The following is a 12,161-nucleotide window of genomic DNA, read 5'->3' as shown; positions in this document are numbered from 1 at the left end:
GAACATTAATAAAACCGAAAAATTGCGGGGACTGATTCTTGACTGCAAAAGGAGGAAAAAAGGTCCTATGAACAAGTGTCCCGAAATGCATCGTTGCCTCGGTAGATGGCGCTGTCGAATGAAAGTTCCTCTGACCATGTGCCGTGTGTTCCTTGTACGTTACAGGTTGTGTGATTGAAGCAGCGTACTGTAAGCAGCAGATTGGTCTGGTATTCATGTCGGGAACAAGCCGAGATGACGTTTGTGTACAGGCAAGCAGATGGAAGCGGTCGAGAGGCAGAACGGCTATACCAAAAACAAGTACCCTCACAAACACCAAACACATTACATAACATTTCAAGCTCTTTTTGGGCGTTTGTCTGATCATGGATCCTTTCAGACAAAAGAGCGTGCAGGGAGGATATTACTGCCTCTCGACCATTTCCTTCTGCTTGGCCGTACAGAGACAGCATTTCGGCTTGTTCTCAACATTAATACCAGACCATTCTCCTGCTTATACAGTATGCTGCGTCAATCTCACATCCTGCAACACACAGGGAACACACGGCACGTAGTCGGAGGAAGTTTCATTCGCCAGCGCCATCTACCGCAAGAACGAAGCATTTCCCGACACATGTTCACAGGACCTTTTCTCCTCCATTTACAGTCAGGAATCCATCCCTGCAATTTGTCGGTTTTATTGACTTTCACCCTGTCTAGCTGTTTGCAATGTCAGGGCTAAAGGATTTTGTTAACATAAGAAGTGACATGGCTGCAAGAAAAATAGAAAATTTTGTTGAGAATAGTATTTACGACAACGCACAGGGAGTGGTGTGAGGCAGATATCAGAAAAATGTGACAGCGCTCTGTATGAAGTCAGACTTGTAGACAACCTGCTGACGTAGCGGCGATGCTGCAATGGATAGGTCAAGAAACGCTAAGGCGAGTAGCAGACGCTGGAGAACAGCCAGAATGTTCGAGAACCTCTGGAAGAATCTTATGGAAGTCTTTCCGATGACTCAGGGAAAGGATCTCCACGGGAGGAAATCGCACAAAAGCCCTGAAAACCACTACACAAACCGCCAGTGCAGGATGGTCAAGATAGTCATTGCCAGGAATCTGAAGAAGCGGTACCAGAAAACCGTTCAAATGGCTCTGAGCACTATGGCACTTAACATCTGAGGTCATCAGTCGCCTATACTTAGAACTACTTAAACCTAACTAACCTAAGGATATCACATACATCCATGCCCGAGGCAGGATTCGAACCCGCGACCGTAGCAGCAGCGCGGTTCCGGATTGAAGCGCCTAGAACCGCTCGGCCACATCGGCCGGCGCGGTACCAGAGCCGAGCCTCGGAATCACTATAGACTGATACGCTGATGTCGATACAGTGAAAACTACGAGAAGTCCGCACAAATTCGAGGGAGGGCAACTGAGTTTCCTATACGTATCCGACAACAATTTGAGTTTTCTGACTGTTAGTAAAGATCGAACTCTGTACAGTCTCAATGAATAATAGTTGATATGTTTGATGTGTCAGTAAATAAAAAGGAACAAGCGCTGTCTCGCACTTGTCTGCCACTGTGGTTAAGGTATTTACTTGTGTATTTTCGGAAGGGTGTTGCAAATATAGCACTTGTCTCTGATGGCGAAATGGAGAACTCAAGAACCGGGATTTGGTGCAAGGACTAACACACAGAGTCGTAGGATGTAATCATTCATTTTCAAAGATGTAAGGCCACTGAAAGACACCTCTACGAATAAGGTTGAACAATTGGGAAATAAATGGTTTTTAAACTGAATCATTAAGTTTTGCACTCTTATTCACTTCCTACGAAGCCAGACACCTTCTTCTCTCCGTTCCAAAATCAGTTGGGCTAAGCGTTCTAGCAGACTTCCTCTCTACTACTCCGTTAAAGGTAGGTTAGTAGACTTCAGTCCACACTGTCGCCAACGTCCTGATTGCGTCACCAAAGCTGGTGAAGGACCTGAGCCGTGACGCGACAGCACGCAGTTCTTCGGACATTCGCGGAACTCTGCATGTCTGTATGCTCCCACCAAACACGAGAGGGTCTCTGCCGGCTGTGCGACCCGCTTTTCGCACCACGGAAACGCCCGCTTCCTCTCGTGTTCGTCGGCCGCACCCTGAGTGCAGCAACCGTGAACACGCACGCAATGCAGATAAAGCCTAACGGGTCCACGTCTCGCGCTCCTAACTGTACGTGTAATGTCATTTGAGTTGTAAACGACGATCGATGATATAATTAACGCTTTAGTACAGTAACCGAAGCAAGTATTCAAAAATGGTTCAAATGGCTCTGAGCACTATGGGATTCAACATCGGAGGTCATCAGTCCCTTAGAACTTAGAACTACTTAAAACTAACTAACCTAACGACATCACACACATCCATGCCCGAGGCAGGATTCGAACCTGCGACCGTAGCAGCCGCGCGGTTCCGGACTGCAGCGCCTAGAACCTCTCGGCCACCGCGGCCGGCAAACAAGTATTCCTCACCCTTTCCACTTATTTTTATTTGAACCACACTTAACTCAAAGAGGCAAAAATCCTGTAAGGTTCGAACAGGTTGTTACCGGTGTGCTGCTTGACGTAGTCACATCGACAAAAAAAAGTATAGTAACGTTTGCAAAGCACCGTGAAATGGAACGAGCACGAATGGTCAATTGTAGAAATGACACATATTGAGATGAGTCATCTTTGAACAGAAAAAGCAACTACAATCGCTTAGTAGTGGAGATGCATTGGGACCATATGAGATATCTGTAAGATTCTGCAGAGACTGTGCGAAAGTAGTTGCTCCCATTCTAGCAGTAGTTAATCGTAGGTCGCTGGAGCAACGAAGGGTACCCAAAAACCGGAAAAGAGCGCAGGTCATCCCAGTTCTCAAGAAATGTCGTAGGACAGAAGCACATAATTACACGCTAACATCGCTGACGGCAATGTGAGCTAGATTTATGGAATACATTTTATGCTCGTCTACTATGACGTATTTGAAGACGAAACGCCGCTCTACAGAAATCAAGATTGATTCCGAAAGTAGAGATCTCGTGAAACTCAGCTAGCTCTGTTCCTCTATAAGATCGATAGCGCTGTAGACAATGTCTGAAGTAGAACTGGAGGGAATTGACCACCATGAATCCTGCAAGACTGTCCATAAATCCGTAAGAATACGAGGGGCTGGAGATCTCTGCTGAACAGCACATTGCAAGGCATTCTAGATATGCTCAATAATGTTCATGTCTGGGAACTTTGGTGGCCAGCAGTAGTGTCTAAACTCAGAAGAATGTTCCTGGAGCAACTCTGTAGCAATTCTGGACGTGTGGGATGTCGCATTGTCCTGATGGAATTGCCCAAGTCCGTTTGGAATGCACAATGAATATGAATGGATGCAGTTGACCAGACAGGATGCTTACGTACTTGTGACTTGTGTCGTATACAGACGCATCACGGATCCCATATGACTCCAACTGCACACGCCTCACACCGTTACAGAGTCTCCACCAGCTTCAACAGTCCCCTGCTGACATGCAGGCTCCATGGAGTCATGGGGCCGTCTCCGTACCCGTACACGTTCATCCGCTTGATACAATTTGAAATGAGACTCGTCCGAGCATGCCACATGTTTCCAATCATCAACAGTCCAATATCGGTGTTGACGGGCCCAGGCGAGGAGTAAAGCTTTGTGTCGTGAAGTAATCAAGGGTACAAGAGTGGGCCTTCGGCTCCGAAAGCCCACATCGATGATGTTTCGTTGAATAGTTCGCATGCTGACACTTGTTGATGGCCCAGCATTGAAACCTGTAGAAATTTGCGGAAGGGTTGCACTTTTCTCACGCTGAAAGATTCTCTCCAGTCGTCATTGGTCCCATTCTTGCAGGATCTTTTTGAGGTCGCAGCGATGTCGGAGATTTGATGTTTTACCGGATTCCTGATATTCGCGATACACTCGTGAAATGGTCTACGGGAAAATCCCCACTTCATTGCTACCTCGGGGATACTGTGTCCCATCGCTCGTCCGCCGACTATAACACGACATTGAAGCTCACTCAACTCTTGATAACCTGCCATTGTAGCAGCCGTCGAGCGGTTCTAGGCGCTACAGTCTGGAACCGCGCGACCGCTACGGTCGCAGGTTCGAATCCTGCCTCGGGCATGGATGTGTGTGATGTCCTTAGGTTAGTTAGGTTTAAGTAGTTCTAAGTTCTAGGTGACTGATGACCACAGATTTTATGTCCCATAGTGCTCAGAGCCATTTGAACCATTTTTTTTTGTAGCAGCCGTAACCGACCTAATAACTGCACCAGACACTTACTGTCTTATATAGGCATTGCGACCGCAGCGCCGTGTTCTGCCTCTTTATTTGAACATGCTTGCCTATACCAGTTTCTTTGTGCTGTGTGTTGGTACATGAGAAACAGCGTGCTGTAATTGAGATTCAAATTCCAAGAGTTCGTCCACACATGGAGCACCTTCTCCTTCAGCGTTACAACGCCGCAGTACACACGAATGCTGCGACATCTGCAACAGTCCAGGTTCTTAGGTTCACTGTCATCGATCATCCTCCATATAGTACGACTTCGCCCCATCGGGTTTTCAACTCCTTCCAAAACTTAACCCTTTAACTGCTCTGGACGTGTTAACGCGCGCACCTTTGTACTTGTCCCTGTGTGCCCTGAACGTGTTTACCTTCTACCAGTTACTCTGAATGTGTCGGCGTAGAAGGACTGGTGGCGCGCGTAAACACGTTCAGAGCACACAGGGACAGGTACAAAGGCGCCCGCGTTAACACGTCCAGAGCAGTTAAAGGGTTAAAGAACACCTCCGATGACTTCTCATTGTTAGAGATGAAGCGGTGTAAGCAGAGGTGAGGTTGTGGCTCTGTGACTAAAACGTTCTACAGTAACGGTATCAAAAGACTGGGGGAACGTGTTCGCTGCCACGGTAACCTAGTTGAGAAATAAATACGAACACAAGAACAAAAGTGTAGAATGTTAATAACGTTTGTTGTTTTTAAAAAGCTGTAAGAGTTTCTAGCGTTAAAAGGGTTTTGCTTTTCGTATCTAACCAAATATAACATTGATGATGATAATTTATGGCAATGTTTGCCGACAAGATAAAGAATGCAACCTTTTAACACTAGATTGCGTACTCACGGCAGTTCTCCTTGGCCGTTTTTTTTTTTTTTTTTTTTTTTGGTACAACTTGGAAAGAGAGAAAAATTAATGAATGATCGACGATGCGTCGGTTCTCGATTGTGTTCAGGAGACGTACAGATTGATTGGGTGAAAATAGTTTCTCAAATGACCTCTTAACCCGGATTGCTTTCACGCAATCAGACTCTTCAATGAAATTACATAAGGGACCTATTTGAATAATAAAAAAAAATGCAAAACAGTGAAATTTTGTAAAAAAAGTTGTCAGATCGGAAACTGAACACATTAATGGTCTCCCAAATACAATCGAGACACCGCGATAAAGAGCGAACCTGTAACAAAGTTCATTTAAACATAAATATTATTTGTGGTTAATTTAAAGAAAAGAATAAGGATAGATTTTCTGTACAGTGAAGCATCAATATATTCTTAAAGAACAAAGGCGTTAAACTATAAACATTAACAAATTTACAATGAATACAAAACTTACTTTTTTTATGTTTTTCTCATACATGGAGCAGTCCAACAATCGCTGCTTTTGTATGTGTGATATTTTGTAAACATTAAATGTCCTGGCGTGCGCGTAAGTATTTTTTATCGTCACGAGGATTACAAAAGCGGTTTTTTTCTTGATGATAACGTGGTTTTTCACACTAAATGAAATATAACTTGTAGCGGTGCTACACAACACGTCTTAACAAGTCGGCAACCAAAAATCAAAGGTAATGAAGTACATGTTAACATATCGGCGACCAGAAGTACAACTAACTATAAAGACTCTAGAATTTTCCTAACAAAAGATAAATTGTTCTTTCTTCTGTTTCGCAGCTTCTTGCTACCAAGCGCTGCGGCAATGATTTTAAATATCTGCGCCCAGCGAGTCATAGTGTTTAAAAGTACCTTTTAAACGCTGGCCGCGCGTCTTGGTATAGGCGCACGTTATAAACAGATTTCGGATTTACTCTCGCGTTGTCATGTTTAGTATCATTACAAACTACAGCTCGGTGGCTGTCCTTTTATCATATGCAAAATGTCTGAAATCCAATAATATCACAAGTTCTCACATAAAAAATCCGGAGGCATTACTTATCAGCACGCTCTCGTAAACATATGTAAATCTCACGTTGAGCTGAATTATTTGAAAACTGCTCAAAGCGCCTAGCGGTAACCTAGGGCAAGTTAGTTGAATATGACATCCCATGTAGCAGGCAGGTGAGTAAGGTATATAACAGGTGGTGTGGAGGACTCACCCGCGGCCGACGAGCAGGCTGAGCGCATTGAGGTGACCCTCGAAGGCGGCCCACAGCGTGGGCGTCATGCCGTCTTCATCCCTGGCGTTGCACTGGGTGGATGTCGCTTCCTTCAGGATGTCCAGGTTCCCGTCCCTGGCCGCCCTACAACACGACAAGCGAGGCTGGTCAGGAAGACAAGACGACAATTCCGGCAGCTTTGTGTGTAGGAGGGCTATTTTTTTTCCACCAAGGTCTAATTGGTCGCGAAACGGAGACCATAGTGAAAATCAGACGGGTTTTTTGAAAATTTCTCGGGTATTCAGCCGGGTAGCGTCGTCCAAAAGGTCCGATATCTCGGCAAGCCGACTTCTTGCCATCTTCACGCCTGAAGATGGCAAAAGTCGGCTTGCCGAAGTATCACCCCTTTTGGACGACGCTACCCGGCTGAATACCCGAGAAATTTTCAAGATTTCTGTACGCCAGGAAAACCTCAGACCACACACACGGGTTTTATTTGCAACGTTTAGCTATACCTACCAGCTACTTCTCTACATAGTCGGCGATTCGACTTAGACATTGTAAGACGTTTATATTTCTATTGTCTATTGTCAAATCACAATTTATGAAAGATGTTTATATTTTATTAATAGGATTAAGTAGGAATAATTAATATTTGTCATGTTGGAAATAATTGTGGTAGCAAGGAATGTCTGCACCAAAGTATTGTTGATATATCTTTAAAAAGGGCGGGAGAAACCGCGTACGGATACATTTTAAGAAAAGAGCGGGAAAGACCGCGCATTGATACATATTGTAATGGTAGCAGGAATTGTCTGCACCTGAAAGCATTGTTGGCAGGAGAGACCGCACTTTAGCGTTCGTAGGAAGTCAGTAGTAAGCGAGTTGGTAGCAGGTCTGAAGCGAGAGGTTGAGAGGAGTAGTGTGCCTGCCAGCCACCAGCTATGATTTACAAGAGATTATAAACGGATGTACAGAGACATCAACTAACTATTATCATAAGAGGAACTAATATTATTGAATTATTTTCTTTGCGAAACTCAAGACTACTGAAGGTATGTTTGCGCAATGCTAGTTGTAAGATTATTGTAAAAAGTAAGTCCCATTTGAACGTTTGTAAAATCATTTCATTACCAAGAGTAAATATTTGAAGCGTTTTCGGAATACAATTAAATTTTGCCAGCAATGTTGCATTACTGATTATAATCCATCCCAAAAACCATCAACATAAAACTTTGCAAAAATTTTATTGTTGTCAAGAAAAAGTGTAACTATGAATTACGTAACTTCAGTCAAATTAAATAAAGAATAACGTCAGCGTTGCTAATAAAGAATAACGTCAGCTTTGCTAATAAATACAGCCACTTACTATGACAGCCCACCAGCAGTTAATAGAGTATAGTAAACCAGAGTACGTATATTCATGTCGCAGTTCGATGTAGCAGTCAGATGGCGATCCAGTAACAGTAAAAAAAGGTAAGGAACAGTTTTGGGTTATTGCAGATAACGACTGAGGGCCACGACGACGATACATTCTATGTTTTGTCGAAATAATCAGAAAATCACTTTTAATAAGCAGCAATTAAATTTGTATGCGAAGATTGAGAAAGAGAATAAATTTCGAAGGGAAGATTTTATTTGTTATTATCAAGCAAGAGATAGAAATCCTAAGGTTCAAATGGCTCTGAGCACTATGGGACTCAACTGCTGTGGTCATAAGTCCCCTAGAACTTAGAACTACTTAAACCTAACTAACCTAAGGACAGCACACAACACCCAGCCATCACGAGGCAGAGAAAATTCCTGACCCCGCCGGGAATCGAACCCGGGAACCCGGGCGTGGGAAATCCTAAGGGAAGGTTACATAGTTTATTGTAAAAGGGAAGGTTATCAATAACACAAAAGGTATAGAGGAGACGGGAAGGTTTCAACATATATCATAACGGTGTATGAAGTTTCCAGTGCCCTCGCCACTGAAGGCAGCAGCCAATTCTCTCCACTGGCCTGCGGCTCGTCGTGTGTGCCAAACCTGTCATCATAGCCAGCAGTTCATGTGAGCAACGAGATGAAAATTAGAGGGAGCCAAGTCGAGGCTGAATGGTGTGTGATTAAACACTTCCCACAGAAAACGCTGCCGGAACGTCTTAATTGCAGCTGCTATGTGCGGCCGTGTTTCTTTATGAAGATCAATGACAGACGACAACATTTCTTATCGTTTGTTCTGAATTGCCCATCATATACGATTTTCTCGAATCGCCTGATTCACTCACTGGACAAGATCATCGGTTGATATGCAGGGTGGCTCACTTAAACGTTTGCCGGCCTGAGTGGCCGAGCGGTTCTAGGCGCTACAGACTGGAGCGGCGCGACCGCTACGGTAGCAGGATCGATTCCAGCCTCGGGCATGGATGTGTGTGATGTCCTTTGGTTAGTTAGGTTTAAGTAGTTCTAAGTTCTAGGGGACTGATGACCTCAGAAGTTAAGTCCTACAGTGCTCAGGGCCATTTTCACTTAAACGTTTCGGTGCAGATATCTCTGGAACAATATTAGATATTGAAAAACGACTTTCGCGCGTGTGAATTTAAGGGAGGGGCTCATGAAAGTAAACGCTATGAGACATTCTAAAATGTAAGCAAATATTATTTTCAAGACAAACTTACGTTTTTTTTAATGGACACCCCCTGTTAATTTTTACACAGTTAATGTTTTGGAAACTCACAAAAAAGGATGGCGTTGGTTACGTAGCTGTACGTCAGGGACATCCCGAGAAATTGCAAAGCTAACTGGTGCTTGAAATAAACGAAACGCGGTGCTATTGCAGATCGCGAGATGCAAGCGTGAACCCTACGTTGCTCATAATCGCGATGTGATTGACGTACGTAATCTTACTTTCACTGTTATCACGAGGGCGGAAAGTAATACTAGAGTTTCCTAACACAGGCATTGATACGTACATAACTGTTGCCCTCTTGCCTGTGTTATTTATCTACGTACACACTACGGAACAGTATCGGTCAGTGTACTACACCAACAATTCCTAAATCGATGGATTTCTGTAACCGTTTCGCCTTGTGGAAAAGTTCAATTCTAATGCAATCGTCAAAAATGTTCAGTGACATGTCTTGTATGTATCATGTACAATTATGTAACTGACGTACATGTACGTACGAGGGTGAGTCAAATGAAAACCTTAAATTTCTAATAACAAATCGAAATTTCGCGCCGTTATCCTGTAAGTTGGTAAGCGTGCTACAAACAGCGTGCAGAACGGCCTGTAGGTGGCTACAGTGCAGATGCACACATACCGTCGCAGTATCAGTATAAAGATGGCCGCCCCACTTGCACCAGGGAAGAACAGCGTTCTGTTATCGGTTTCCGCGTAGTGAAGGTGTGAAACCTTTTGAAATTCATCGACGAATGAAGGTTCAGTACGGTGATGCGTGTTTGTCACAGCAGCAAGTCTACGAATGGAGTAGGAAGTTCGCAAATGGTGTGACTTCAGTGGAAGATGCTCCTCGTCCAGGTCAGGCACAACGAGTTGTGACTCCACATAAAATTGCAGCAGTTGAAGCCATAGTGAAGGAAAACTGCCGAGTGACATTGAATGACATTGCAGCATGTTTACAGATTAGTCATGGGTCAGCACACCACATTGTCCGTGATGTGCTTCAGTTTCACAAAGTGTCTGCAAGATGGGTGCCACGGCAGCTGACTCCTGAAATGAGAGAACGACTTGTTGTTGCTTGTGAAGAACTTTGAATGAGAAGGTGATGGCTTCCTTGCAAGAATCGTTACTGGGGACGAAACCTGGGTTTACTTCCACCAACCGGAAACGAAGAGAGCGAGCAAGGAATGGCGCCATTCCTCATCACCAAAACCAAAGAAGTTTCGAACACAACCATCAACAGGGAAGGTTATGGTGGCTCTCTTTTGGGACGAAAAAGGCGTTGTTTTGGAGCATTACATGTCTAGAGGGAGCACTGTCCCCAGTGCATCATACACAGATCTCCTAAAAAGTCATCTGTGGCCTGCAATGAAATCAAAGCGACGTGGATTGCTGTCAGCAGGTGTCCTTTTGCAACATGACAATGCAAGGCCCCACACTGCCCGTACAACAGTTGCAACAATCACAGACCTGCATTTTGAGTGTTTTCCTCATCCACCATACTCACCAGACCTTGCCCCAAGTGATTTCCATATGTTTGGACCAATGGAAGGAAAGAAGTTCCGTTCTGATGAAGAGGTACGCCACGCGGTGCATGAATGGTTGCGCGGACTACCAAAAGAATTTTTTCTAAAGGGATTTATGCACTTTGTAAGCGCTGGAGGACTTGCATTGAGCGTGGGGGAGATTATGTTGAAAACTGATACAGCTTTGTACCACTTCTGGACAATAAATAATATGTAAAAAAATATTTAAGGTTTTCATTTGACTCACCCTCATACAGCTAACATTTACCTCTCTATTACTCGTAGATCCTTGGGCAGCCATTAATTGTGTTTACTCTGGCATTTCGGTACCGTTATATTCATTCTAGTATTATAGTGAAGATTAATAATGCACGAGCGAGTAAACCCTATCCTTATTTTTCATTGGGTGTGACCGGACATTTGAATTGTTTCTAGTAAATAGCAATAAATACAGCATCTGTCACATCGTAGTATGTCAATTACATCGCGATTACGGGCAACGTTGGGCTCACGATTGCGTCTCGGGATGTGCATTAGCGGCGCGTTCCCTTTATTTAAAGCTTCGACTTGGCTTTGCAGTTCATCTGTATGTAATCGATATATTAAGATGCAACCAATGCCTTTCTTTTTGCGATTTTTCACGTTATTGATTGCTTAAGAAATAGTACTGGGTTCCATTAAAAAAAAAAAAAACACAAGCTTGTGTTGGAAACAATATTTGTGCCGGCCGGTGTGGCCGTGCGGTTAAAGGCGCTTCAGTCTGGAACCGCGTGACCGCTACGGTCGCAGGTTCGAATCCTGCTTCGGGCATGGATGTGTGTGATGTCCTTAAGTTAGTTAGGTTTAAGTAGTTCTAAGTTCTAGGGGACTGATGACCACAGAAGTTAAGTCCCATAGTGCTCAGAGCCATTTTGAACAATATTTCCTTATGTTGTAGAATGTCTCATAGTATTTACTTTCATGAACCCCTGCCTTAGATTCTCACGCGCGAAAAATAGTTTCTCAGTATCTATTGTTGTTCCATAGATATCTGCGCTGAAACGTTTGAGTGGGCCACCCTGTATATTCCTGTCATGTTCAGTGTGGCGGCTATCTGCAGTGTATGGATACTGAAGAAAACTTCACACGCCAAGATCGCTAAAATTTTTATTAGATGACCGGTTTCGACAGAGCTATGCTGTCATCAACGGATGTTATGTTTGTAACAGTGATGGATAATATGTTGTAAAAATTCAAAAGCATAAGATCCGATGTTGATAGCATACTCTGTCCAAACCGGCCATACAATAAACTTTTAGCGATCTTGGCTTGTGAAGTTTTCTTCAGTTACCGTCATCGATTGACACTCGCTTCCCTCCCTGACCGACTGCTCCATGAACGTCTATACGTCCTGCATCGAAATTCCTGCTCCATTGCCACACTTTGCAGTCACTCATGTCAGTTACTTTACGTGGGCTGCGTGAAATCAGGCGGAAATCTTCAACATGAAGAAATCGTATTACAGGAACGCTATCTGAACAATGTACAGCTAGACCCTAGGGTCGTGGTGTTCATGAAAAACTCA

General features: G+C 44.0%; 1 protein-coding gene across 1 annotated transcript in view; it reads right to left on the bottom strand.

Moving 5' to 3' along the window:
* LOC126456494 (ankyrin repeat and SAM domain-containing protein 4B) overlaps positions 1-12,161 on the bottom strand; it is a 271,923-nt gene that overhangs the window by 184,434 nt on the left and 75,328 nt on the right. The window contains exon 2 of the mRNA XM_050092243.1: positions 6,407-6,550. Coding sequence (XP_049948200.1) covers positions 6,407-6,550 — 144 coding nt within the window. The remainder of the gene's footprint in view (positions 1-6,406; positions 6,551-12,161) is intronic.

Source organism: Schistocerca serialis, chromosome 2 (genome assembly GCF_023864345.2).
Source record: "Schistocerca serialis cubense isolate TAMUIC-IGC-003099 chromosome 2, iqSchSeri2.2, whole genome shotgun sequence".
NCBI classification, from domain to species: domain Eukaryota; kingdom Metazoa; phylum Arthropoda; class Insecta; order Orthoptera; family Acrididae; genus Schistocerca; species Schistocerca serialis.
Note: the sequence above shows the minus strand (reverse complement) of the source record. Positions and strands in the feature narration are given on the sequence as shown.